At 52.6% G+C, this 27,983-nt stretch overlaps 9 protein-coding genes across 9 annotated transcripts; 5 read left to right on the forward strand and 4 right to left on the reverse strand.

Annotated features, from left to right (window-relative positions):
* Window positions 1-1,044: 1,044 nt before the first annotated feature.
* Window positions 1,045-6,440, reverse strand: KD926_008131 (DNA topoisomerase 2; the record flags this gene model as incomplete). The annotated part of the gene is made up of 3 exons (XM_053100824.1): window positions 1,045-5,922; window positions 5,977-6,300; window positions 6,369-6,440. The coding sequence occupies 3 exons, from the start codon at window positions 6,438-6,440 to the stop codon at window positions 1,045-1,047; spliced, it is 5,274 nt and encodes a 1,757-aa protein (XP_052955545.1).
* Window positions 6,441-8,716: 2,276 nt separating this feature from the next.
* Window positions 8,717-11,599, forward strand: KD926_008132 (putative GTPase activating protein (Evi5); the record flags this gene model as incomplete). Its single annotated transcript, XM_053100825.1, has 4 exons — window positions 8,717-9,088; window positions 9,153-9,766; window positions 9,825-10,181; window positions 10,237-11,599. 4 exons carry the CDS (start codon window positions 8,717-8,719, stop codon window positions 11,597-11,599), a joined length of 2,706 nt encoding a protein of 901 aa, XP_052955546.1.
* Window positions 11,600-14,670: 3,071 nt separating this feature from the next.
* Window positions 14,671-15,728, reverse strand: KD926_008133 (mitochondrial carrier; the record flags this gene model as incomplete). Its single annotated transcript, XM_053100826.1, has 3 exons — window positions 14,671-14,763; window positions 14,824-15,573; window positions 15,648-15,728. 3 exons carry the CDS (start codon window positions 15,726-15,728, stop codon window positions 14,671-14,673), a joined length of 924 nt encoding a protein of 307 aa, XP_052955547.1.
* Window positions 15,729-16,208: 480 nt separating this feature from the next.
* On the forward strand, window positions 16,209-17,218 carry KD926_008134 (uncharacterized protein; the record flags this gene model as incomplete). Its single annotated transcript, XM_053100827.1, has 3 exons — window positions 16,209-16,275; window positions 16,337-17,030; window positions 17,092-17,218. 3 exons carry the CDS (start codon window positions 16,209-16,211, stop codon window positions 17,216-17,218), a joined length of 888 nt encoding a protein of 295 aa, XP_052955548.1.
* A 281-nt stretch (window positions 17,219-17,499) lies between these two features.
* On the forward strand, window positions 17,500-20,174 carry KD926_008135 (putative Zn(II)2Cys6 transcription factor; the record flags this gene model as incomplete). Its single annotated transcript, XM_053100828.1, has 5 exons — window positions 17,500-17,601; window positions 17,654-17,751; window positions 17,828-18,332; window positions 18,384-18,973; window positions 19,025-20,174. The coding sequence occupies 5 exons, from the start codon at window positions 17,500-17,502 to the stop codon at window positions 20,172-20,174; spliced, it is 2,445 nt and encodes an 814-aa protein (XP_052955549.1).
* Window positions 20,175-20,276: 102 nt separating this feature from the next.
* On the reverse strand, window positions 20,277-21,031 carry KD926_008136 (RraA family protein; the record flags this gene model as incomplete). Its single annotated transcript, XM_053100829.1, has 2 exons — window positions 20,277-20,906; window positions 20,978-21,031. The coding sequence occupies 2 exons, from the start codon at window positions 21,029-21,031 to the stop codon at window positions 20,277-20,279; spliced, it is 684 nt and encodes a 227-aa protein (XP_052955550.1).
* Window positions 21,032-21,402: 371 nt separating this feature from the next.
* KD926_008137 (aconitate hydratase) lies at window positions 21,403-23,866 on the forward strand (the record flags this gene model as incomplete). The annotated part of the gene is made up of 2 exons (XM_053100831.1): window positions 21,403-21,962; window positions 22,027-23,866. 2 exons carry the CDS (start codon window positions 21,403-21,405, stop codon window positions 23,864-23,866), a joined length of 2,400 nt encoding a protein of 799 aa, XP_052955551.1.
* Window positions 23,867-24,571: 705 nt separating this feature from the next.
* On the forward strand, window positions 24,572-26,283 carry KD926_008138 (sugar porter family MFS transporter; the record flags this gene model as incomplete). Its single annotated transcript, XM_053100832.1, has 2 exons — window positions 24,572-24,817; window positions 24,883-26,283. The coding sequence occupies 2 exons, from the start codon at window positions 24,572-24,574 to the stop codon at window positions 26,281-26,283; spliced, it is 1,647 nt and encodes a 548-aa protein (XP_052955552.1).
* A 272-nt stretch (window positions 26,284-26,555) lies between these two features.
* On the reverse strand, window positions 26,556-27,713 carry KD926_008139 (GFA family protein; the record flags this gene model as incomplete). Its single annotated transcript, XM_053100833.1, has 4 exons — window positions 26,556-26,638; window positions 27,168-27,347; window positions 27,429-27,591; window positions 27,651-27,713. 4 exons carry the CDS (start codon window positions 27,711-27,713, stop codon window positions 26,556-26,558), a joined length of 489 nt encoding a protein of 162 aa, XP_052955553.1.
* Between the last annotated feature and the right edge of the window lie 270 nt (window positions 27,714-27,983).

The raw sequence follows: 27,983 nt of genomic DNA on the forward strand, positions 1-27,983 counted from the left end.
CCATCCATCCATCCATGTCCTTTCATATGTAGCGTAGCATTTACCTACTTCACTAGGTAGTACTTATCTTTTTCCTTTCCGTTGGCCAACTCCAGTAACTAACCCCAGCCCAACGCAATCAATCAATCAATCAATCGTCCCATAGAAGTAGAATATAGAAACAGACCAGATCATCTTCCCCACAGCCAAGAAATCACCCACACAGACAGACACTGCAAAGCATACAAACAACAAAACCATAGACATAGGGCATGATGGTTCAATCATGCCATAGGTACCCTCAACTGCAGCGTATCGTGAATTATGACTTCGCCTAGATAGGACAAACCCATCTCTCAGGTAAGTACTTCGTACATAGTGGTTGAATCTAACGATGCCAGTTGCTACCAAGCAGGTCAAATCAGATCAGATCAGTCAAAACCAAAGCTAAAATCAAATGGCATCACATCACATCACATCGTATAGAACGAAAGTAGCGTTCTGGGGTAAGAAGATGAATGACAATCTATGGACTGCCTTGCCTACCTACGACGTCTCAGCCTGACGAAAGGTCATCTTCGTATGTAAATAAATAAGCAGAAATCGGTTGTCAGGAGGGAGGCTTACCACTCAACTCTAGGTTTTCTACTCCTCCCTTGTCTCTAATTTCGGACTTAGGTAGTGTAAAGTTTGGTGTCCCTGGTACCTAGTGGTGGTAGCAGCGACTACATGTTATTAGGTTGGATGAGGACGTTTCGTGAGGTAGTTCTCCTCGTTGAAGAGGCATTCGCATCTTCATATTATGTACATCGCTCTTTATCGGTTCGTACTACGATTACTGAGAGAGCCTCAAGTGGGACAGAATCAAGTCCGATTGCATATCAAAACCAGTTATCAACACGAGAACTTTCAGTCCTTTTCAACAGTGTACGAAATGAAATGTAAATAGAAACAAAGGTGAGTCCCCGAATTAGAAACAGAAGAGAAACATGTTCAGAAAAACAAATGTAAACCCAGAGAGAAATGAACTCTAGCAGAACGGTCAACGTCCCCTACCCGACGAGTTTAATCACTTTCCTCAAAATCATCACCGAAATCATCGTCCTCCTCACTGTCATCATCATCAACCACGTAGGTCTTCTTGGTCGCTGCGGTCCGTCGCGCGGGTCGACTGGCAGTCTTTCGGCCTGCAGGACGCACTTCATCCTCCGAATCATCATCACCCTTCTTGCCGCCAGCAGGGGAGTCCAGGATGTCGTTGGCCATGGCATCAATATCGTCATCCGACAGATCGTCCGCCAGCTGCTTCTTCTTGACGGCCGGCTTAGCATTCTTGGCTTGCTTGGAAGCGTAGGCCTTGGCAGCCGGGGACAAAGTCGTCTGCTTGGTGGCAGGGGCAGCCTTGGCGGCGGTGGTCGCGTCCTTCTTAGGTCGGCCACGGGTCTTCGCTGCGGTTGGCTTTGCTGCGGCAGTCGTCGCGGCCTTGCCCCGGGCAGTAGTCTTGGCCTTGCTAGCCGCGGGCTTCACGGGCTCGTCTTCGTCATCATCATGGTCGCCGCCACCGTTGTCCTCTTCAGGCTCAATCTCCTCCGAGGTTCTCGGCTCCTTGTCTTTGGGCTTGACTTGCAGGGAGCGACGAGGGGTGTGCTGCGGCACCAGCTTGCTATAGTCGGTTTCGTCCGCGTCAAAGTCTGGGGACTGCTTCGACGCCTTGGAACGCGGGGTCAGACCGCTGCTTCCAGCCCGAGAGCGCTCCGAGAAAAGCTGTCGAGAATTAGAGGGCGCGCCGGTCTTGTCGCCGATGCCCTTGACCATGTTGCTGACATCACCAAGAAGGTCTTCTCCATCATCGCTGTCGGAGTCACTGATGGGGTGCAAAGGGGGTCCGCGGGCCCTCCGGTTGGAACCATACGATGACTTGGCGGCCTCGGTCTTGGTGATTTCTTGAATGTCATCATCATCGAAGTCATCATCCTCCTCCTCGTCCTTAGGTTGGGACTTGGCCTTGGACTTAGAGGAAGTGGTAGAAGCGGCCTTCGATGCCGTTCGGCCTCGCTTGGGCGCTGCTTTAGGGGCATCGTCATCCTCGGTCTTGACGGAAGCCTTGGAATTGGCTCGGGACTTCTTTGGTGCAACTTCTTCCACAACATCGGGCATGTCCTCGTCCTCATCCTCTTGCTTGGGCTCCGGCTCCGGCTCCGGCTCCGGTTCAGACTTGGGTTGGGATTTTGCGGCACCCCGGCTCTTCTTCGGAAGGATTTCCATGTCGAAATCATCGTCCGAATCATCCTCATCGGTCGGCGGAGGCTTCGGCTTGGCTGCTGGTTTGGCTGCGGGCTTGTTCAGGTAGTTAAGAAGGCCTCCCTTGGGTTCGGTCTTCTTGGCCGCTGCCTTCTTGGACTTGGGAGCGGCAAAATCTTCGTCATCCGAATCATCGCCATTCGCCGCCGCCTTGCGCTTCCTGGCGGCCAACCCCCGACCAGTCGTCATGAGTTTGGCGGAAGTGCGACGGCCCATGTTCGCCACCTTGCGCAAGCGCCGGGCTTCGTCATCGATCTGGAAGCGCCACTCGTTGATGAAGTCCTCAAGGTCGCGTTTCCAGATATCCTCCTTGGACATCGTGATCAAGGCGTCGATTTCCACCTCCTTGTCGCCGATCTGACGACGGAGCTTTTCGACACGCTCCTGGGTCAGAGACCAAATGGCCATACCCAAAAGGTAATCGTAGGAGTTCGAGAGAACCTCGGTGCCCTCCGCATCTTCTTCCTCATCCTCGAGGGCGGGCTCCAATTCACCGGCCTTGACGGCATCCTTGACCTTGGGGAAAGGCTTGAAATTCTTCTCCTTCAGCTCGGCGACGAGGGCGCTCTTCTTCTTCTTGGATACGACCAAGTCGCCGTCGATGATCATTTGGACAAAGCGGGCCTGGTTGCTCAACCGGTCCAACTCCCTTTGCATTTCGGAAAGCTGGTGTTGCTTGCGGCGCTCGTAATACTTCAGGCGGACAGTAAAGAATTCTTTCAAAATATCGTCGACACCGGCGTATTTGGTGATCCGGCCTTCGGGGTCAAACGCGACCAAGTTGGAGGTGGCGATCGACTTCGTCAGCTTGAACTTGTCCTCTAGGCCCTCGGACATAGCTGCCGTCATATGCTTCTCGTCCATCTGGATAACGAAATGAACCTTGTGGTGCGTGTTGTAATCCTTGTAATCCTTAATGAAAGAGGGCGTCTTCTCGGCCTTGATAATATCTTCTAATTTGTCCTTGAAGTCCTGAGTCCAGGTGCGGATGGGCAATTCAGTGATCTCCACTTCCTTCTCGCCGGTCTCCTTGATGATACCGCTGAATTTATAGCGGTCACCTCCCATATCGGTGACTTCACCATGAAAGCCTCGGAACCACGGCTGCATGGGCTTGATCTCCTCACCGTTCATCATGCGCAACAGATTCTCGACAATGTCCTCGGGGTTGTAGTTAGGAATAGAGGAGCTCCATCCGGTACCGATACCGTCAGCTCCGTTGATCAAGATCATGGGCACGACGGGCATGTAGATTTCAGGCTCAATCTTCTCACCATCATCTTCATTGTACGTGAGAAGCGGGTCATCATGGGAATGGTACACACGCCGGGCAAATGGCGACAGACGGGTGTAGATGTAACGAGCGCTAGCACAGTCGGAACCACCCTGAAGACGAGAACCGAAGTTACCACTAGGCTCCAGACAGTTGATGTTGTTAGAGCCAACGAAGTTTTGCGCCAGACCCACGATAGTCTGCTGCAGGGACACATCACCGTGCTGGTACGCCGTCATACCGGAGACGTGACCAGCCAGTTCGACCACCTTCATATCCTTCTTCAGGTTGCGCCGGAAGCAAGTGTACAAGACCTTGCGCTGACCGGGCTTAAGACCATCAACAACGGAAGGAATCGATCGGATGTTGTCCGCCATACTGAAAAGAATGAGTTCCTTGTTGATGAAGTCGGTGTAGGTGATCTTGGACAGCGTGTGATCCAGATAGGTTCCGGGCTTGAATTGCCGCAGCCACTCCTTTCGCTCGTCAGCCTTCTTCTTCGAGAAAGCGAGTTCAATCAGAGCGGCCTCGTTATCCTGGATGGTGTGGAATTCTTTCAAGTGGCGATCGAGATCGCGGAAGTAAACCTGGGCGTCCTCGGTGGTACTGGTACCCAAACCCTTGTAGTACTTGTGCTCCCAACGCTCGTTCTTGTGGGCTTCCCGGAACGCTTCGTATTCGGGCATTGTGAAGAAGGAGTGCTGCCGGGTCGGATTCTTGGGGTCGCCCTTCCACACCTTCACGATGGGAGTGATGAACTCGATCAGGAACTCGGGGATCTTCAACAGGCTAGGGAACTGGGCCTGAAGGAAATTGATGAGCAGACCCTTGATGTGACTACCATCATGATCTTGATCGGTCATGATCATTAGATGGCCGTAACGAAGACCACGAGTTTCGGTGTATTCCTTCTTGTGCTGCAATCCAATAAAGTTTTTAATGTTTTGAATTTCCACGTTCTTCGAAATCTGCTCGAACGACGCATCACGGACGTTGAGCAGTTTTCCTCGGAGCGGGAAGACACCGAATAGATCGGGACCGACAACCGCACGCCCAGCCATCGCCAAACCCTTGGCCGAGTCACCTTCCGTCAAGATCAGGGTACAGTGGTGACCCTCCTTGGTGCCGGCTTTGTTGGCATCGGTCAATTTCGGGTTGTTCATACGAGTACGGCGACCACCATCGGTCTTCTTGAGCAACTGGTCCGCCTTGTGCGCAGCGAAAGACAAGATATTCGACATGACGTTGGTCTTCAAGATCTTCTTGTAGAAATCATCTTCGAGGGGGCACTTGCTGCCGAACTGGGTTGCCTTGGTGGTCAACTGCTCCTTGGTCTGCGAAGTAAAGGCCGGGTTGACGATCAGGGCGTTCACGAAGATGAAGATGTGGTTACGGAGTTGCGCAGGCTTGAGCGTCGCGCCGTTCTTGTTCTTCTTCTTCAGTTCGGCCGCCAGTCTGCCACAGATCTGGTCGGCAATGTAGTTGACGTGAGTACCTCCCGACGTGGTGGCGATCGAGTTGACGAACGACACCTGCTGGAAGGAGCCGTCCGACACGGCGAAACCGACCTCCCATCGAGGATCCGGGCTGCATGTGATGATCTCGTCCTTGGGTGCGGGACCGTCATCTCCGCGCTCTCGGCGAATGGCTTTGGTGTACATCTCCATGTATTTCTTGAAGTTACGGATGGGAATGCGGCTGCCGTTCAGTTTCACGGCCACTTTGGCGGTTCCCGCCAAGTCGTAAACTCGACGCTTCACCAGGGCCTCAAAGTCGTCATCAATACCGGTCATGCCGAACTTGGCATAGTCGGGTTTGAAGGTGACCTTGGTGAAGTCCTCGCCCTTGGCATCCGTGATCTTGGCCTTGCCGACCTTGGTCATGTTGTCGGTCCAGGTTTGCTTGTATCTCTTTTTGACGCGCGAATCCTGGGTTTCGAGGATGAACTCGGTGGAGAAGACGTTGCAGAGCTTGGCACCGAAACCGTTACGGCCACCGGTCACCTTCTGCTGAGTGTCGTCGTAGTTCGATGAGGTGAGCAAATGACCGAAGATCAGCTCGGGCACGAACATCTTCTCCTTTGCGTGCATTTCGACGGGGATACCGCGGCCGTTGTTCCAGACACTAATGACGCCCGACTCGCGGTCAATGGTCACGCGGATCTCGTCCATGTTCTTATCGTTTTGTTTGTTGTCGGCGGCGTTGACGACGATTTCATCGAAGATCTTGTAGAGACCCGGGACGTAGTTCACCTCTCGGTACTCCATTCCGTCCGAGGCCGAGCTGTACACCCACATCTGCTGCGGGGTCATCTCAGTGGATCCGATATAGGTGTCAGGACGTTTAATTATATGTTCGCGTGGTGATAGCTAATTGGGGGAGCCGTTAGTCGAGAACCATGCGATAAGAGAGGGGAGCGTTACCTTCTGGTATCTCTCCGAAGCGTTGGTTTCCTTGGATGGTTCCTCTGCGCCCTCGCCCGTGAACGATTCATTTTCGACGTCGGCGAGGGGTTTCGAGCCAGCGCGTTTGGCGACTGGGCCCTTTTTGGCCTTCTTGGGGGGCGTGTGGGACAGAGCGGAGTCGTTGTCGGACATCTTGCCGCCATCTGACAACTCGTCTTCGCTATCGGCTTTGGCGCGTTTCTTGGAAGCGGCGGTCTTTCCGGGCGCTTTGCCTGTGAGGGTTGTTTGGGTGGTCTTCTTGGGCGCGGCGGCTTTCTTCGGGGCTGCCTTAGCCTTGGGTTTCTAGAATGCGACAGTCAGTAAAAGATGGATCGGCCAGCAAGTGATTAGAAGATCAATGCAATACGTACAGGAGCGGGCTCGGGGACGAAGTCAGAGCTGCCCTCGTCATCGAAGACGGAGCTGGCCATCGAGTCGTCCATGGCGAAGTGGTGGGGGTTGAATTACGAAAGGAGAAATGGTAGAGAAAAAAAGGAGCAAAGAGTGACCAGGGTCGAGGAATTAAGATAAGAATTAGGAGGATCAACCTCCGAGAAGGGGGGAGGGAGGGATATAGGAGAAAACACGAAGCAAGAACAAGCCAGACCCCCGAAAACGATCGCCTCTTTATGTGGTTGTTGTTGTTGTTGTTGTCGCTGCTTTGTCGAGACTGCAGTTGTTGACGTTGACCTGGACGCGCTGCGACTCCCCGTTTGGTCTCCGGACTGGCAGAACCTGTCCTTCCGCCATCGGTCGAGGGTTCTTCCGGTCCGAGTGGCGCGGGCTTTCCCGGATTAGGAAATGTCCAAACACACCAGCCGAAAGGGGAAGGTGAGACCAAAACATGCAAGGCCGGGCGGGGGAGGGGGACTTTCCAGGTGGGAGATTCACTCAGTTATTCTTAGAAACGGTCGCTCTTTCTCTTTCTTCCTTTGTGTTTGACTCTTTCCTTTATCCTCGATGGATTCACCCATGGCTCGCAGTCAGTGCGAGGGTTGTCAACGGTCTCCCTTCCTGGCAACCAAACGAAGAACTTCCATGTGGTGTTTGGACGATTGAATGGAATTTCTTCGACCATCATTAAATTTTTATTCCCTAGAGGGAAATGGTTAGAAAACAGTCATGAACTGTCGTTTTGTTGTATCACTGGTTCCTCCCACCTCCTCCTACTTCACCATTGAATATATAGGTATCCCTTCACTGGTTCGACCACTTCCCAGCGTACAGGGTATTAGTACACTGTGCAATTCAATCACATGATTTTCACATTAATTCCAAATATGACCAGTAGAAACAACGGAGTAAAGCCCATGATTAGATCATAGATTAGCTGACGTCTTCAACCCATCCCTTCTTACCTCTTCGGGCAACTCGACCGGTGGTTTCTAGAAAGAATCGACAGAATCCTTGCGGACGGACCCTGTAAGGCTGGTTCCATAGTGTGTATCTGTGTGTATTGTAACTTACAGAGAATGGAGTATCTGTAGTTAACAGAAACCAATTAGAAATGTACTGAGTAGTCAATACCCAATGAGTGAGTGCCAAGAGGACCTCCGGTAATGTATGAAACGGTATGGAGACATTCAGGGGAAAGCGACCGCGACTTATGCAGGGGGAAGTCAACTCTGCATCTGCTGAGTATAACGGACGCTGTTATGGTGGACTTTGCACTCATAGTATCCTCATAGGGAAGGTAACTTGAGGAACTGGCCTCAAGTCAGGGGGGATACTTAATCACTGGTATTATCATGGTTGAATTCCTCTCTCAGGAGTCCGAATTCTGACTTCCGCACCGTTATTCCCGCACATTCTAACGCCGTCGGACGATTCTCTTAATTAACCTTGTGGAGCATCGCCGTGGATCCCGCCGGATCCTCGTCGAGGCAACTGAAGTCGCTGGCGATTCTTCTGGCCCGTTGGATGGGCAGCGACTGCTGTAGAGACTACGACCGAAAGATAAGAACGCCCAGGGACTGCGCTGCAAAGATCCCATCCGTGGTTCGGCCGGTGGAGTTCCTGAATATCGATCGCCTTTCCCCCGGCTCAACCAAAGGAGGTCAAATAATCGACACCGATAGGAAAGCATTATTGAGGGCGATCGACGGGGCGAGACTCGACGCCGGTGGATGCCCCGGAGAGGCCTCGGGTGCCCCTGAAATTCTGTCATCGTCCTCGCTAGGTCACTAACTAGTGATCGCGACGTTGACGTTCCTGTTAATAACGGACCGTCCTAGTCAGAGTTATTTCCGTCCGACTCATATGGGTTTATTATTGGGGTCAAGTACGAAGCTCTAGTGGCCGACACTAATCACCGCTAAAGGAAATAACCTCTCCATTTCAGTCCGACTCGTCATTTCAGGGAGTTCACTTTCTGAAACCATACTAACTGCCTTTCTCCTCCCTCCCCTCTCGCTCTCTCTCGCCCTCTCTCTCTCGCCCTCTCCCACCCTCACCCTCACCTTCACCTGACTCCTACTCCCACTCCCTCCTCCCAACGCCGCTGAATTGACCTTCAAGACATGCTGTCACATTCGACGGCCCCTCTTGATCGTGTGCTGCTCTCATCCTAATCCTCTACGCCTCGTTAATCCGACTACTCCGACCGCGTTTCTACTTTCTTTCCCCTCCGCCCCCACAACTGACTTCTCCCCCCGACGAATGCGCTTTTGATTTTACACAATCCAGCCGTCAGATTTTATCCTACAAGTCAAAAAAAGCCATGGATCCCTCCAGTCCCGCCACCTCTCGGGTTCAATCCGATGGAATCTTGAACCATGTCGCCCCGAACCACGCGCACAGCGACTCCATGGTCACCGTCTCGTTATCGTCCAACTCGGAGCACACACAACCTGAATGGCGCACTCTCGATATTCCCAAGACTCCCATCGAAGTGACATCGCCCGCCAACGCCGAAGATACCGAGACGAAAACCACGCCGACGTTGGGGCCGGCCAAATCGGTTCGAAGTGCCGGTACGTCGATCCGGTCCCGGAGCAGCCAGGACGGCGATCGGGGAGATGGTGATATGGTTGATTGGGAGGAATTGGAAAAGACGGAGGAGCAGGAACCTCGCCGCGAGGGTTCCGACGAGGTGCGTTGATCTAGTCCGGAAAATTACGTGGGGGGTGAAAGACAAAGGGTTGATTTGAATTTAGTCGACATCTCTTCTGTTAGCTCGTCTGGAGCAGGAAAATAATGCCCTGGCAACCAACCCCAAATCGGGCTTGGCCAACGTCGCAAAATCGCAGGAGATTCAGCAGCGACCGTCCCGATCGCAGTCGCTGCATCACATCAAACGATTGATCAACGATGACCCTCGATCCTCGTTGCGTTATTCCCAACTTCCGCCTCCTCCGATGACCGAGCTGGAGTTCTGGGCCGCTCTCGTCGCCGATTACCCCCAGACCGCACAGCGATTGCCGACGTTGACCTCGAATAAAATCCGCGGCGGCGTCCCGCCTCCCCTGCGCGGCGTGGTATGGCCTAGTTTGGCGGGGGCCCGGGATACGACGCTGTTGGCGGAATACCAGAGATTGTGTGGCGAAACGAGCCCCTACGAAGGCCTTATCGGAAAGGATATCGGTCGCAGTTTTCCCAACGTCGAGATGTTCCGCGATCCGCACGGCGAGGGGCAGCAGATGTTGGCTCGGGTCTTGAAATGTTTCAGTCTGTACGATACCAAGATCGGGTACTGTCAGGGGCTGGGATTTGTGGTCGGGCCGTTGCTGATGCACATGACGGACGCGGAGGCATTTTGTGTGCTTGTGAGGTAAGAAGGAGAGGCTGGATTGAGATGTGCAAGAGTCCAACTAATTATTTCTGACCAGGTTGATGGACCACTACGACTTGCGCACGTGCTATCTACCTGATTTGTCGGGGCTGCACCTTCGGGTGTATCAATTCCAGAATCTCCTTTCTCGTCTTCGACCCGGTCTTTTTGCGCACCTGGAATCGCTGCACGTCGAGCCGGTGTACGTGTCGCAGTGGTTTCTATCTTTCTTCGCCGTGTCGTGTCCCATGCCGATGCTTCTTCGCATCTACGACGTGATTTTTCTGGAAGGAGCGTGTGAAACTCTGATGCGCGTGGCACTTTCGCTGATGCAGCGCAACGAGAAAAAGATTCTGGCCTGCGCGGAATTCGAGGACGTGATGCAACTGTTGTTGTCGCGCAGTTTGTGGGATACGTAAGTTGTGCTGTTACCCGCACGGAGAGAAGCTGGGAGCTAATTCGGGCCGCAGATACGCCTGCCACGCGGATGATTTCGTCAACGACTTTGTCTCACTGACTTCGCTGGTGACCAAGGAAAGCCTGCAAGCGCTGGAGGCCAGTTACAACCAATCACAGGGCGTACCGACGGGGATTTCGTTCCCTCAAATGCAGGCGGCGGCGTCGCGCTTCTTAGGCCGCTTCTGGGCGGGGTCCTCGTCTCACAACTCCATGAAACAGCCAATTTCGCTCAACCCCAACCACGCCAGCACCTCGGCCAGCATTCGGCGTTCCGCCTCCAAGCAGAGCATGACTTCCACCTTAAATTCCATCGAATCCACCTCCGATGCCAGTACCGCCCCGACCGAGCTCTCGGCGGACGTTCCCAAGCCGCGCGCCAAATCCACCATGTCGCAGAACAAAGATCGCGACCTGCACACGCAAATCGAAGATCTCCTAATGGCGCTCAGCGATCTGCAGCGTCAGCACGCCGACCTCACCCGAGACCTGCAGCACGAGCGCGAAGAGCGCGAGGAGGACCAGCAAATCGCCAAAGCCATGCTCCACCACCTTAAGTCCGACGAGAACGCCGCACCGCCGACCGAGCTGATCGGCAAAGCGGAGGAGCGCTTCGTCGGCACCGCATCCCCCAACCAGGAAGAGTCCATCGACCAGACCAAACACCAACTGCGCGACGACCTCAACCGATGGAAGGAGATGCACAGCGTCGAGGCCGGTCGCTGCCTCGACCTGACCCGTCGCATGGACGATCACGAGAAGGAGAATTCGTCGCTGCGCGAACAGCTCCGGGAAGCGCGCGGGCGCATCCAGGACGGCTACCGCGATCGCCAGCGCCTCGAGCGAATGGTCCGCGAGCTGCGCTCCGTGAAGCCGCCCACCTCGACCGACTCGCCGCCCGAATCCTACGGGTCGCCCACTAGCGAACCCGGCGAGGGCGTCACGCCGCCGGGTCTGCGCGAACTCAAACTCGTCCGCTCGAACTCGCAACGATCCATGTCGCAGCGCTCCGCCTCGCAACGCAGCACCTTCACTAAGCGCTCCAGCAGCCTGGGTCTGCAGTCGGTGCTGTCAACGGAGAACAACAAACCGGCCGGCGACGAGGCCCTCCTGTTGGAGCTGGTCAATGCGAAAACAGCGGAGGCGATCGCCAAGCAAGAACTCGAGGAAGTGAAGTCCAAGATGGAAGGACTCCGGAAACAGGTCGCCGCATCGCAACGTGCGCAGTCGCAGACTCCCGAACCGCCCAGCCGGTCCCCCTCCGCGATGGGCGTGAACAAAGTGGCCACGGAGCCGCCAGCCACCGGAGGCGGATTCTTCAGTGGCTGGGGACGACGGGCGGTCTCGACCAGCCAGGAGTCGTATACAGAGAAATAGCCCCTCCGCCCCTTAAAAAAAAAAAAGAGAAGGAAATTTTAACCGGCTGTGTGATAATAAAGTAGAATAGGGTTGGGTTGGATTGATGTTGATGTACATGCTTCCTTTCTCTGTACATGTACATGCAAGAAGATAATTTTAATCGGCAAGGAGTTTTGGCCGGCTTTTGTTTGTTGTGAATACTGGAATTCAGGGCTGGATGGTGTTGCATTTCGATAGATAGATTATTTTCTCTTTTTTCTTTTGTATTTGTTTTTTCACTTTCAAGTATATGTTATGATATCCTTGTGTTGTACATACAGAATCAGAATCAATCAACTCAATCAACCGAACAGAACAATACCCAACCCCTAGGGAGCTCATACCCAACCAACCATCGGTATCTAGAACCCAACCTCCCCCCAAACATAAACCATTATACACATGGATCCCTAGATCTATCTACATCGAGTAGTTGCCTATAGAGATAAAAAAAGTGAAACTAGAAGAAAACAGCCCAAGCCTGCAATGCCCCCATCAACGCAACAACGACTCCATTCGCGAACACCCCCCGACGCAGATACCATCCGGAACTGGCCCATACGATTCCTGTCATTAGGGCTGCGATGGCTTGGTTGATTGGTTGCTGCAGGAGGGAGGGGTTTTGGGACCAGGAGTAGTTTATTAAAGCTGTGTCATGGCACTGGTTAGTTGTATATGGATTATGGTTATGGGTTGGTTGGGATTGAGTTTCATGGTATGGCATGGAAGTGAGTGAAGGTATGTTAAGGTATAGTGGTAATGATGATGATGTCATGACTTGATGTATGTCTATGTAGCTACTCTGTGCAGCTCCCCGGGGAGGAATAGAGCATAAACAGATATACACACCAAGCCCCATGATATCATATCATATCACCGCATAACATATGTTATCATATAGGAATGAATGAATGGATGGGATAATTGATTGGGTGAGAGATGAAATGAGAAGAACACATACCCGTCATCAAAAAAAATGCACTCCCCTGGTACCAGCCGACTTTACCGCATGTGTAGGGCAGATTCGGCAGGGCGCGGAATTGCGGCGTGGATTGCCAGTCTTTGGCGGAGAGCTGGAATTCATTATTTAAAGAGCTGGTTAATGTACATGTCTAAGGCTAGGATAGGTAGGGTAGGTAATTGAGGGAGGGAAAAGGGAGGAGGAATATATGTACCGTGTGGCCAAGGGAAATGATGAGCCATCCTGTGGCTGTTGCTTGGAGGCGGGTGGACATTTTGGTGGTCTTGGTTTGGGTTATCTGGTGGCTTGAATGAGTTGATTGAATTGAAGTAGGAGGAATTGGGAGGTGGAAGGTAGAGAGGATGAGAGGGAGAGGGAGGGAGATCAAATCGGTGAAAAGTGCCAAGACTAGGGTTGTGCCGAGGTTCATTCAAGGAATTGGATGATCCTTTCTCTATTGCGCTGCTTTCGGGTTTGTATAAGAGTAGTCCTGGGTATTCTTCTTTATTTAGAATTGGGAAGTTTCAAGCTCCCTATATTGTTCATTATCGACGGCCAGTCTGATCACCAGATTTCTTTAGTTTAGCGAGACTACGTTATATGCAAAAGAGCCAGGTAACAGGGTGAATCTATCCAAACGTTTTCAATTAAAATTATTGAATTTGATAGCCTCACAGTATAAAGGAGATTGAAGTGTATAATGTAAAAATTAGTCATTTGTTTTACTATATTCTTCGACTATGAAAGACCTTTGGTCATACTGGACTACATTGATTGGTTGCCATGCCTCAGGTCAAGGTCTTCTGACAAAGGCTGTGAGATGCCTAGCACTATGCTTGTAGAGAGATTGGATAGACTCGACTATCTATGTAACTGCAGAGAGGGGTATAGCCAACTTAACTAAACCATTTACAGAAAGAGGGCTGTGATGTGATGGTCGATGCATGTTGGATCACGTGTGGATTGGCGTCCTGACGTGGCAGGAGCAGCAGCATCATCCATTTACAACTACCCAGCTCTATTCACAGGATTCTAGAATAATCCGATTATCCCCTTAGATCATTCTCCTACATATGACCACCAAAACTCGCTCCCACGATGACTACACGGTTGGGTGGATCTGCGCCCTTCCCCTGGAGATGGCTGCAGCCAAGATGATGCTAGATGAACTCCATCCGCCACTGTCACAACCTCATCATGATACGCCCTGGGGAAGGTCGCAAACCATAATGTGGCAGTCGCATGTCTTCCATCCGGTATATGCGGAACCACCTCCGCCGTAGTTGTCTATTATAAATCCAACCCCACCGAAAGATCAAGTTATGGCTCCGGTTGGTTTCCTATCTTGGTCTCTATCTGCGGAATCTGGTGCTATTTTTGGTTCTATGCCAACCCATTCTTATTCATTTCTATCATTTTCTTTATATCTGATGCCTCCTGGTATGAAAAAGCATTTATGATCGCCGAATCATGTGTCTCTCTGCTGTCATTTGTTTCCTTGCCTCATTATCTAGCGCGGTGGAAAGTCTATGTTCTATGGATTGTACTGGTATTTCTGATAGAAGCCTGCTTCTGGTCTTGCGGCGCACTGCATGAGTTGAATGTTTTTGACGCTTGACAATATTGGAATCATGTCTTCCAAATACTGACAATGATAAGTTTAGCAATCTATCGGGGGCTGGATTGGCGGATTGGCATGCATGAGAAGATATGAGCGGATTAAATTATGAGTCAGGTAAGATCTAGTGATCATAGTAATTGACGCTTTTCTTGCTATAGTTTGGCTTTCTTGTTAGACCTTCTGTACGTGCTAATTGCGATGTCTCCCTGACCAAACTGTCTTTGTTTTATCTCTCTAAACCGTTATATCTAAGGCACCATTAAACTTTAGTGTGCACAATATAACCCCAAAGACCGTAAATGCTAATCACGTTAAAAGATGTGGTAGGCTTCCTCTAACGTTCATGACCTGTCACGATGATAATTGGGACCTAGGATATCTTAGGATTGGCGTTTATATTATTGTTTACTGCGGACGCTCAATTGTCTTCGGTATACCCTGGAGCGTTCGCACCATAACTAGTCCCAGTTAAGCAATTTCCTGACCTCGCTCCGGCATTGTATATTGTGACGTCCATTGCAAAACAGACTCATATATCGAGAAGCTCAAAGCCCCCGAGACCTAAACTAGTCTGTCAGCACCATAATATTCAACCATAATCTAAGAAAGAAAGAAACTTACACTCAACCTCACCAACCTCGGCGTCGTCCCTCTCCACAACGCCGAAAATCCCTCCTTAACGACCACCGACCGCAAACAGCCCACCGACCCTGTATATCGCTGACGTGCATCCCTAGCCTGCAACCTCGTCTTGATCGTATCAAACGGCATCGTCGCATAAACCGTGACCACACCCGCCAACGCCCCCGCAACCACCGTATTCATTGACTTGCGTAGCCCCTGCTGTTGTGTCCCCTCACTCATCGTCATCGCAGTCAATTGATTCAAAATGAAGTTATAGCTCGTGAAACGCACCATCGCGTTTGCTGACTGCTTTAATGTCACGGGTACAACACCTCGATAGAGACCTGCCGGTCCCTCTTGCGAAAGTATCGAGCCGATCCCATGCGCTGTTGAACGGTAATGTCTCGGTCCCGCCCGGTCGTCAATCATCCTCGTCTTGATCGTTTCGCCGGGTGTCACTACCACTACAGCCTCTGCGACACCGGCGACTAAGCCCGCGCACATGTTGCCTAGTGGGGTTACCTTCCCTTGTGCGTCTGTGGGCATGGCCTTGCGGGCGCTGTCGAAGGCGAAGAACCGGATGGCGGATTTCGAGGCGTTGGAGGCGCAGAAGACGCCGCTGCCCGTGTATAAAGTGCGGAGGCCATGGTTTCGGATGGTGCTTGTGAGGAGGGAGATCAGGGATTGGCGTCCTGTGCTACCCGGTGTGGGTAGTTGTTGGCGGGTTTTGAGGTATTCGGTTGGGTACTGGTGGTTTGGGAGTTAGTTTTAGTTGGGAGGTTGATTTTGAGAAGACAATGGGAAAGGAGGACGGTGCTTACGGTAAGTAGACTCTCTGTGCCCCCGGCTGCCCCGCCGGCGAGGATGGGTTGCCAGGGTGCGATGTCTTTTTTGTTAGACATGGCGGAGGGCTAGACTGGTTGATGAGTCGATGCCGGGGGAGAAGGACGGCGAGAAAAGGGTAGGGCATTGTCGGTCAATTTTATTTTTATTTTCAATTAAATTTCATAAGGGTCCTTCGAGACGGAACACAATTCTCCTGCCTGTTTACCCCAACGGGGAGAATTCTTGAGTCCCAAGTCCTGACAGAGATGGAGATGCCACGCGGAGCCACACCGCGCTGGAGGAGTCCGGGGAGGGGAGGCCGGGACAGTTGGTCTCGGAGCGCTCCGAACAACAACATCCGGCCTCATCGTCGGGAGAGTCGGGAATTTGCCACAAATGAGAAAGACCCAATATGGAGATAGATTGACCTTCTCCATGCCAAGGCGCATATCTCATCCGGGGTTATATTAATTATTCCCGGAGATGGGTCTGTGGGTTGAGTTGGTTGTCATCGTTCATTTCATAGTGCATCAATTTTGCATACAATCACAATCACCATGGGCTCGGAAGTATTGCAATTGTTCCCCAACGGTGGATGGGATGTCCACCACCACATTTTCGAGCGTACAGTTACTCCTTCCTAATGTCTAGATCTTGATATTAATTTTTCTTATCGATTATATAGCCGTGCGGTTCTCCTACGCCTTAGATCGCCATCTCACGCCGCCCCCGGCCACCATCAAAAACTACCTCGACTTCAAGCAAAAGCTCGGTCTCACCAACTCCGTTCTCACCCATGGCCTCTCCTATGGGGCCGACTGCTCTTCCCTAACGACCTTCACCTCCGACCTCGGCCCCGAAAACACGCGAGCCATCGGTGTTATCGACCCCAGCACCGTCACCCCCTCGCAGCTGCAAGCCATGCAGCGGGCCGGTGTCCGCGGCATCCGCGTGAATCTGTACCGATACAGTGCCATGCACGACGTCGAGGCGCAGAAGACGGCGTTGCGCGAACACGCCCGGGCGTTAGGCTCGCACTGCGCAGGATGGAGCATGGCGTTCACGCACACCCATCCGGAGTTCTGGAGCGAGTTGACCCCCGCAATTGAGCGCGAGATCGTGCCCACCGGGGTTAAGCTGGTCACGGATCATTTTGCACTGCTGAAGGGCGCGAGTATGTTGGAAAACACTACTAGCGACGTGTCAAAGCAGGCTGGATTCGCGGAGATCGTGGAGCTAGTGAGGGCCGGGCATCTTTTTATTAAAATCAGTGCGCCGTATCGTGTTAGCAAGCAGGCTCCGGATTACGCTGATTTGAAGCCCCTGGTGCGTGCGTTCTTCGATGCTAATCCGCGGCAGGTTCTTTGGGGGAGTGATTGGTATGTTTTCCCTTTTTGATGTCGCGTTGGTGTTGATGAAGTCCCGACTAAGAGTATTTAGGCCACATACGCCGTTCTTGGAGGTTGATGATCTGGCGTGGTTGACGAGTTTGCGGTCGTGGTTGTCGGCTCGGGAATGGCATATGTTGATGGTGACGAATCCGCAGAGTCTATATGATTCGGAGTAGATATAGTAGGAATCATGAGGATGCTGTGATAACATCCCGGTAGAATCAATTTCCATTCAAATTGTACTGAGTCCGTACTGGTAGGGCAGAGCGACTCCCGTGATCTGCTGCGTAATCCCGAATTTCTACCCCGGAAACGCCAAGCGTCTTTTCCCCATTGACAGACTCCCTGCGACTGCCACTTGCGCGCATCATCTCTCTTCTCCACCATCATCCCAGTAGAGTTTTCATCGGCTGCATCATGCAAGATACGTCTAGATAGCCCACCCTATTTAATCAGAATGACCGACGCGAGGATGTCTTCGGAAGACGGGTCCTCGGCCGCTCAGCCGCCAAGGAAAGTTCGTTCGGCGTGTCGCCGCTGTCGACAGAAACGAGTCAAAGTGAGTTTTCGTCGGGACAGTCCACACTGATGCGGTTGCTGATGGATTGTAGTGCGATGGGACGATTCCGGCTTGTGGGAATTGTGCTCGTGCGAAGGTGCCCTGTGTGGATGTGCATGGTGGCAATAATGACTTGTCGATTCCGCGGGAGTGAGTGCGATGCACGAGAATCCATCATCTCGAACTGAAACCATAAAAGGGTAGTCAGCTGATATTGCCTTCACAGTTTTGCAGTACGATGCTGCGCCCGCATAAAATGGCTGGAACAGCAGATCTGTTCTCTCCATCCCGAATTCGACCTGTCGCAGGGTCCTCGGGTAAATGTGGATTTCATGGAGAGACTGTCACAAGGCAGTTCTCGTACAGTGGAAAATGACGTCCCTGACATCCCCTCTCGCACTGCAGAAATTCCTGTCGAATCTGCAGAAGAAGAGGCTGGCAACAAGCGGTCTCATGCCACGATGGAGGACTCGGAAGGGGAACGGCCGATTTCCGCCAAGGCGCGCTCGGTGGCCATTGATCTTGGAATGCTCTCGCTGCAGTCCGACTCGCGTCAGAAGTATTATCTTGGATCTTCGTCGGGGTTGTTCTTTACAAAACTTGTGGGCTTAGATAGTGAACTGCTGTCGTCGAACCCGACGGCTCTTGCTACTGCAGTGCATTCACGCCGAATAGCGCCTCTGCATATCTCGAACGAGATTTACCAATCGCTTTACTCGAGGCTGGACAAGGTGAGAAGCTTGGCTGGGAGTCTCTGAAGGAATGGAACTAATCGGCCTTAGGAACTGCCCTCGCCCGAAGATGCACGCATTTTACTAGAGATCTACTTCCAACACATCCACATTGACCACCCTTTCCTCCACCCGGCATCTCTGGTTCACGCATATAACGCGCTACGCTCATGCGTGCAGCGTGGATACCATGGATCGGTTGATCGGAATGGCTGGATCCATAACGTTGAACCGTTCCCATATAACGGAAAGTTCGACATGCTGGCCGACCAGAAGTTCACGCCAATCTCAGTTTTTACCGCAGTGTTCCATGTATTCATGGCCATGTCCCTGGCTGCAACGGTGTTGACGCGGAAGAAAAACTACGACTTCTCCCCGTCTAGGTTTCATCGCATGGCAATATCCACAGCGTCTGAGTGCTTCTCGAGTATCTCGACAGCTGCGCTGCAAGCAATCCTTCTGCTGACTGTACAGAGCACGATAGAGCCGGCTGGTCTCAGCATTTGGACATTATCGCACTTGGCCATGTCGCATTGCGTCGATTTAGGTCTTCATCGAGAGCCAAGTGATCATTCAGAAATATCCTCGTGCGCCAACACGGTTCGGAGATTCATTTTCTACACTGTCTACTCTCTTGACCGGTAGGGAATACCTCAAACCTTCGGACTTCCTGCTGCTAACAAGCTCTGCAGATCCATAGCAACCATCCAAGGCCGTCCACTAGGCATACGTGACGAGACGTTTGATGTCAGACCGCCAACAAATGCAGACATTCCTGACATGCTGACCGTGTCGGAAAAAGAGCTTACAGTGCGCCTTCCGTCGCCTCAACATCTTGCTCTGTCAATCTGTCGGTTTAGATTGGACCAGCACATTTCAGAAATTAAGATTCTCTTCTATCATCTCCCGACTCAAAGCCGAAGTTTCGTCTGGCCAACAGGCCTGAGCGACATTCAAGCACGGATCAAGTCTGATCTCGACTGTTGGCTAGCAGAAGTCTCGGGTATTCTTCCCACCGCAGACATGGAGGAAGATGAGGTGTTGAAACTGCACTACGAAAAGATGCGTCATGAACAGCTCTACCACTCCACGATTGCCCTGCTCTTCCAGCCTTCGCAGGTATTCCCTTCACCGACCCAGGATGCGCTCTCCCTCTGCTACCACAGCTCGAGCAAGCGTTTACAGATCTACGACATCCTCGGAAGCAGGGACATGCTGTATTATAGCTGGCGCAACATCCATGGGATATTTTCATCTGGCGCGACAATTGTCTACTGTGCCTGGGCAACTCGCGGTTTCCAGGGCGTGGTCCCCTTCTCCAAATTAATGCGCGACTTGCGAATATGCTCAAATCATCTGAGTATCGGAAGCCAGTGGTGGTCGTCAGTACGCGATGGCAAGGAGAGCTTCGAGAAGATGATTGACGTGGTCACCAAACACCTAAGTCATCCTCAAGAGGCTTCATCCCTACCGCCCCGGCAGCGACGGCGTGGCTCACCGAAGCCTCCATTGGATCTTCGAGAAAATGGCGAAAGCGAGGCGGGAAAAGAAAGTGTGAATGTCTTGGCCCACGATGGCACAAGAATCGATCGGCAAACCCGGTCCTCCGTTTTCCAAGGTCCAAACTCCGCACTCACGCCGATGAGCGCTCAGCCACTATTCGACGGCCAGTTCGATTTTCTGTCCTTACCGTTTGATCCGATTTTCGATGAACTGGATGTCATGCCCATCGAATCAGCGATGGAAAATTTCATGGCAGAATATTTACACGATGATTGGGGCTGGGATCCGTTTTCCGGATCGATGGACCCGTTCGATAATCACCCTGCTGGCCCTACTTAGACATACCTATAGGACGATTACGACTTTTTTCACCTATGACATTGAGTCAGTGATTCGATTGTTTCTAAACCATTCTATCTAAGATACCCTCAAGGCTTGTTCCTATTTTCTAAGTCTCTTGATCGTGGGCCCAATCTCATCGCCCCTTTCTAAACACTTTCGAGTTTCCTCATCAATTTCGTACCGCTCCTGGCACAGACGCACGCATTCCTCCATCGTGCTAGTAGGGATGGCGACGACTCCATCTACATCACCCATGATATAATCACCCGGCTCGATGACGACCTTTTCATCAATTTCCACATTCTCATAGGTAACAGGTACATTCAGTTCCGACGATCGCGTGAAGGTATTCGATCCCAGGATACTCAGGCCGCGCGCAAACAAGCCAATATTCAACGCGCGATGCTCCTCCACGTCCCGGAACTGACCATCGATGACAACCCCGGCCGCTCCGCATTTCTGCGCCCGAGTGCTCATCAACCCGCCCCAACATGCACTGATTAGTCCCTTGGGCTGCGAGACGAAGACAACGGCATCCTTGGGAATGGCGTCGGCGAAATGGCACGCGGGGCTGGGTGCGGTCTTGTCGGCGGCGGGGACCATGCGCACGGTGTACGCGGGACCGAAGATTTTGGAGGCAGCGCTCGTCGCGGGCCCGGGGCTGTACATCTGCAGGCCGGAGAGGTAGCCGCCGTGAGGGAGTCCGAGTTTTACGAGGGCATCGCCGATCTGAAATTAGCTGTTATTGTATGTCCTTGCCCATCGGTTCCTCCTGAAAATTGAAAGGAGAGAAGACTCACGTCACAGGAAGTGAACTGCCGCAAGGCTTGGATAGCTTTTGTTCGGGCCGCCATTATTGTGCAGGATACGATCGCAAGGGATGAGATGAATGAGTCTGACAACCAGCGTGACGAGAAATCAAAGGTAAGTTGCCAGCTTGCCACAATGGTGCGGAGAAGGTCAAAGCAATCAGGAGATGCATTATCGGAATCAAATCGACATCGACTCCAACTTTCCGGAGTTGATGTCCCGGAGCGCTCCAGGCCCATCTCGGAGCGCTCCAGCTTCTCTGAATTTTCTAACTTGGGATACCCTCGGCTTTGTCGATGCTGGCTGTACCGGATTAATTTTTGGGGGGTGAGAAATTAAAGTCACGTTCTGTTTTTTTGTCCATCTCTTCTTTTCGTCTCCTTTTCATCCTGTGTCATCGCGTTGAGGTTGCAACATGAGGCAGTACAACCTCTCTCAATTGTCGAACGCCGCGGCGGCGATGCGCATGCGCAACCCACCGCATATCCGACACTTCGCAAGCCACAGCGGAAGCCAGAAAATTCTCGGCGTCGACTATGGCAAGCAATTGGCGAATCTGAACCTGCTGAAACAGCGATCGCGACAACGTCCGTTGACGTTGACCGAAAAACTACTATACAGCCACTTGATCCAGGGCGACCAGAACGCAAACACATGGAGTCTGGATGAGATTGAGCGCGGGAAAACGATTTTGGAATTGCGACCGGATCGCATTGCTTGTCACGATGCGACCGCGACCATGGCCCTGCTGCAATTCATCAGCGCGGGACTCCCGCGCGTCATGGCGCCCACGACTGTGCATAGTGACCATTTGATTGTGTCGGAGAAAGGCGCGGCCGAGGATCTCCGGCGCGCGAAGACTGAACACTCTGAGGTCTATGACTTTTTGAGTAGCGCGTCGAGAAAGTATGGGATTGGGTTTTGGAAGCCCGGATCCGGGATTATTCATACGGTGATTTTTGAGAATTATGCGGTGTGAGTTTTCCTCTATCTATGTCTGAGGTGACTGGGTGAAAGGCTGACCTTTAATGAATTCTAGGCCCGGTGGGCTTATTATCGGAACCGACTCGCATACTCCGAACGCAGGCGGACTGGGAATGCTCGGAATCGGAGTCGGTGGTTCAGACGCCGTAGATGCCATGTCCGGGATGCCGTGGGAACTCGTCGCTCCGAAGGTCGTCGGAGTCCGACTGACCGGCGAGCTGCAGGGCTGGACCTCGACCAAGGATATCATCTGCAAGCTGGCCGGCATCCTGACCGTCTCTGGCGGCAAGGGCCAAGTGATCGAGTTCTTCGGCCCCGGCACACAAACGCTGGGCTCGACGGCCATGGCAACCATCTGTAATATGTCTGCAGAGATTGGATCGACATCTTGTATTTTCCCGTATTCTGAGTCGATGTCTCGCTACCTGGGTGCCACCAAGCGCGAGTATGCAGCTCGAGCGGCGGACGGCGTCAAGGACGTCCTGTTGACTGCGGACGAAGGATCCGAGAATCGCTATAATCAAGTCATCGAGATCGACCTCAGCACTCTGGAACCTCATGTAAACGGACCGTTTACGCCAGATCTGGCGCACCCCATCTCCCAACTGAAGAAGGCTGCTTCGGAGAAGGACTGGCCCGGGGAGCTAAGCCATGCCATGGTAGGAAGTTGCACGAACAGCTCCTACGAGGACCTAGATAAAACCAGACAGCTAGTCGCTCAAGCCAAAACGGCCGGGCTGAACAAGTTCAAGGTTCCATTCCTGCTCAGTCCCGGAAGTGAGCAGATCCGCGCGACGGCAGAAGCAGAGGGAATCCTTGAGGAGCTGCGCGAAGCCGGAGCCACCGTTCTCAGCAGTTCCTGTGGTCCCTGTGTTGGATCGTGGGGTCGCAAAGACGTGGACGTCAAGGGGAAGGAAAAGAACTCGGTGATCTCCAGCTTCAACCGCAATTTCGTGGGCCGACACGACAGCAACCCGGCGACTCATTCGTTTGTGACGTCGCCCGAGTTGGTGACGGCCTTCGCCTACTCTGGTCGTTTGGACTTCAATCCTCTGACCGACAGCATCTCAGCTGCGAATTCGCAGCCCTTCCAGTTCACAGCCCCGACGAGCCACGAGCTTCCAGTCAGCTATGAATCCGGCATCGACACATTCCAAGAACCTCCGCCAGACGGATCCTCTCTTTCTGTCGCCGTCGACCCCAAATCCGATCGTCTCCAATTGCTGACTCCTTTTCCCGCATGGCAGCCCGCCTGCACCAACAACATGGAGCTCCTGATCAAGGTCTCCGGGAAATGCACTACCGACCACATCTCCCCGGCAGGCCCATGGTACAAGTACCGCGGCCACCTCGAAAACATCAGTAACAACATGCTCACGACCGCCACCAACGCCTTCCTCCCGCCGGGCCCCCAAATGCTCGGCCACACGCGCAACCCGGTAACGTCGACTAACGACCTGCAAGTCGTCCCGGAAATCGCGCGGGACTTGCAAAGCCGCGGGATCCGCTGGTGCATCGTCGGCGACCACAACTACGGCGAGGGCAGCTCGCGCGAACACGCCGCCCTGGAACCGCGATTCCTCGGTGGTGTGGCCGTCATTACACGCTCTTTTGCGCGCATCCATGAAACGAACCTGAAGAAGCAGGGCATGCTACCGCTTACGTTCCAGGACTCTGCAGACTACGAGCGCATCGCGGAGGGGGATCGGATTACCCTGCTGGGTGTTGAGGAGGGGGAGCTGCAGCCTGGCAAATCCGTTACGATGAGGGTTGCTCCGAGGACGGGGGCCGTGTGGGAAGCCCAATTGAATCACAGCTACCATGCGGGCCAGATCAAGTGGCTTCGTGCGGGAAGTGCCTTGAACCATATTAAGTCCAAGTTTGGGAATAACTGAGCCGCGTTGTGGGAGTTTGGGGAGGGGGAGGGGCGCTAGGTATCTGTCTGTCTACTTCGGTCGTGTTCCGTTCCGGTTGATTCCTGTCTTATGAATTATTTAGAATTAGATTGTAGATATCATTGAATACTCGTCCGGTGTCTTTATTTGGTAAAAGTAAGTAGATCCTTTCGCTTCACCTTAGTCTTCGCCACAAACTAACTGATAGGAGGTGCTATATTTGCCAAGTAGCAGAAGAAAAGGGAGAGAAAAGAAGACTAGACCCGTCGAATCAGAACACCCCTAAACCATGGTCAGCCTCCACACTGGACCCAGCGGAGCACTCCGCGTTGTGGCTTTCTGCCCTCCCGGAAGGCTCCTGACCCCGGATCGGCGGTCTTGGTACTGTATGTTGCTTGTATTGCGTGGTTGACACAGCTGACAGGCTCGTCCGGGGTAGCCCAGGTGTTGGTGTCTTGTCCGGTGTGGTCCAACACTTGAGTGGCGTGGGGAGTGATGGATATAAACAGGAAGAGGTGAACTGCTGCCACAGGACGAGGGAAGGCCAGGAAGGTTCTTACGTTGTTTGCGAGTGAACCTTTCTCAGATTCCTCCTTCTTCCTCGGACAATCGAGCCATTTTATTTGAAGTGAATTGACATTGTCCCCGCTACGCTACATTCTTCTATTCCAAACCTAACCCCCCCGACTCCTCATACGAGACGAAATGGGAGCCGGTGGAGGAGGCTGGTCTAATGAGGCCATTAAAAGGGTCCCGCCTCAAGCTCGCGGTGTGTATATCTGGCTCGCTGTCATCTGGGCCTCATACTGCGGTGGCCTTCATGGCTTCAACACGGCGAATATCTCGGGCACGATGAGTCTGAAGCCGTTTATCAGGGATTTTGGGTGGACAGAGTTGTCGAAGGCTACGGTATCAGACTATTCGGGATGGGTGGTTTCGTCGATGTTGTTGGTATGTCTTCCTTGCTCTTTGTTGTTTCGATTACTCTTCCAAGGATCTCCGGCTAAGTCCCACAGGGTCAAACGGCAGGTGTTCTTCTTTGCGGACCTCTTGGGGAGCGTCGGGGCCGGAAGCCCGTCATCATGGGCTCCGCCATCCTCTACACCATCGGGGCGATCCTGATGGCTGCCAACTTTGGCTCGCTTGCTGAACTGCTCGTGGGTCGCGTCCTGTCCGGCCTGGGCTCTGGCTTCGGCATGGTCGTGGGCCCCATCTATATCTCCGAGGTGGCGCCCACCGAGATGCGAGGCATGATGACGACGTTCTATAACATTAACATCATGGCTGGCGTGTCGGGCAGCTACTGGATCAACTACGCCTCGCTGGAGGTCCTCCCCGCCACTTCCAGCTGGCAATGGCGCGCCACGCTCGTCCTGCAACTCATCCCGGCCATCGCTCTCTTCCTCGGATTCCCCTTCTTCCCGGAATCCCCTCGATACCTGATGCTCCGGGGCCAGGCTCAAGCGTCACACGACAGCCTCTCGCGCCTCCGCGGCCTCGACACTAGCAACGAGTACTTCGCGCGAGAATTCAACGAGCTCCAAGCCCGGATGACCGCAAACGCCGAGCCCCAAAGCGCGCTCCAGTCCTTCAAATCGCTTCTCGGATCCTGCATCACCGACCCCCCGACCCGCAAACTCCTCCTCTTCGTCGTCATCGTCCAGACCTTCTTCATCATGTCCGGCGGCAACTCCATCACCTACTACGCCCCCACCATCCTCAAATCCATCGGCCTCGACTCCACCCAAATCCTCCTCTTCAGCGCCATCTACGGCCTCGTCAAACTCGTCAGCGTCCTCCTCTACGCGTTCATCCTGACCGACCGTTTCGGCCGCCGTCCTCTCCTCCTCATCGGCTCGGCCCTCAACGTCATCTGTCTCTGCTATCTCTCCGTGTATCTCGGCGTGTCGGATCTCTCTGCCAAGAACACCTCCCCGTCCCCCGCCGCTTGGGTCGCTATCGTCGCGATCTGCGTCTTCGCTGTCGGATACGGTATTGGCTGGGCTCCTGCGTTCTCGCTCACCGCGTCCGAGATCTGTCCGACGCCGATCCGCGGGACGGTTGTGACGCTGGCGTTCGTGTATCAGAATCTGCTTAATTTCGGCATCACGCGGGGGTTCCCGAATATGACTGTTGATATGCATGCGTGGGGCCCGTTTGCCTTGTTTACGGCGTTTACGGCCCTCGCGACGGGGTGGTTTTTCTTGGCGTTTCCGGAGTGTAAGGGGAGGAGTATGGAGAGTGCAGATAAGTTGTTTTCGTTGCCGTGGTGGAGGATTGGGTTCGTTAGGGTTGGGGAGGATGGGGATGGGGGGAGGGTTAGAAGGGGGGGTGTTGAGGAGGGGAAGGAGGCGGGGGAGGAGAAGAGGAGTGGGTGTGAGCATTGGGAGGAGGTGAAGGGGAGAAAGATGGGTTGATTAGGAGGAGGTAGAGAGAGGGATGAGATGTGATGTGGTATGTGGTATATAGTTGTTGATTTGGGTGTTGTTTGATTGACCTATGCTTTACTTGGTTACTGCTAGTCGGGTCGGTATAGTTTCACTCACTCCTTGAGTCAAAGTATCCATTCATCTTTCTTGAGTCTCTCTGGATTTTTTGAACTTGCAAAGCGATTAATAATACGTACTGAGCAAACAACCGAATGGCTGACTACTTCAATTGAAAACGTTAAGATATTCATTGGGACTACTTACTCTGTCCGTCCTCCGCCCAGGCGGCTGGCTGATGGTGGAGATAGTGTTTGGCCCAACTGTAACTGCGAATACAAGCCAGCTCAAGTTAGTTAGCCTAAGAAGTTGACTAGATAGAGAGAGCAAAAAGAAAGAGAAAAAAAAGAACGTCCCCGGTCAGGATTGAACTGACAACCTCTCGATTAACAGTCGAACGCGCTAACCGATTGCGCCACGGAGACGAATTGTTGGAAGGCGGGGTTGAGAAATAATAATAAGACTCCTACTTTTCATTATTCTGTGTCTTGGCAGGCCTCGCGAATTGAATGGTTCCTCTCAATGAAGGAGAAAGCGTTACAACATACTTCCTTTGAGCTTAGTGCCAATTTTCCCTCGTGTGGGTATTGATATCTGGCGAACCTTTTGCTTTCTTTTCTCTTTGAACGAGAACTTCGACTTAAATGCCATTTATATGTTTCTCACATCTTTTTTTTTTTTTTTTCATTTTGTTATGATGCTTTCTCGCTAGCCCCAGCTAACATCCGAGGCAATTATATATATGCAGTCCCAAATGAGACAAGATTTCTCACAACATCCCCAAACAGAAACCCCTGCTCATACAGGCAACATACCAGTAAACTGCCCAGCCCCCTCAAGCGGACAGACCCAAGCAATCCGAGCTTCCGTATAAATCTCCACCTGCGGTTTGCGCTGATTCAGAATCTCCACGTCATCAAGGATTCCTGCCCGCAGGACGGTGATGTCCTCGGGCTCTCCAGTGGCCTTCACCTTGTGTCCGTATAGCGGAGTTCCTAAAAATAGTGGTCAATTTTATTGTCTGGCTCACAGGCTTTGCAGTCCGCTAAAAATGTGTTGGAGGGCATGTTACATACCGCAATTCGAGCAGAAATAGTTCTTTATGTGGTTGCCGCTGTCGGCGGTCCTGTCTACTTCTTTGGGGCTCCCGATGACCGTTAGATTGGGTGTCTTGACGACAAAACTGTATGTATATAGCGTTCCGGTGAGTTTGCGGCACCCGGTACAGTGGCAGAGGGCCTGGTGCGACGTGGTTAGAGTATTATCATGGGGTCTTTTGAGGAGGATTAGTTACTTACAGATGTGAGAAGCTCGCTGCACTCGACCCGGACTTGTCCGCAAAAACAACTACCGGAAACCATGGTGACAATTCAAATTGACTGTGTTTTTTGAGATAGTTTTTGTTCAGTTTCAATGGGTTTAGAATTGTCTGATGAATGTTTAACAGTTTAATCTGGCTTTTATGAACGGGCCGAGCGACACGGGCCGCAATTAAACTAGGATGTTGAATTGTTGATGAGCTTACCTTACCAAGCCGACCCCAACGGCTCAACGTCACTTACGTTGAGGCTCTTCAGGTGCTTATGAATCATGAATAATAGAATACTAGAACACGAATGAGTCTCTGGTCA

This window comes from Aspergillus affinis (genome assembly GCF_023601865.1).
Source record: "Aspergillus affinis strain CMG 70 chromosome Unknown NODE_50_length_218328_cov_87_076623, whole genome shotgun sequence".
In the NCBI taxonomy this organism is placed as follows: Eukaryota; Fungi; Ascomycota; class Eurotiomycetes; order Eurotiales; family Aspergillaceae; genus Aspergillus; species Aspergillus affinis.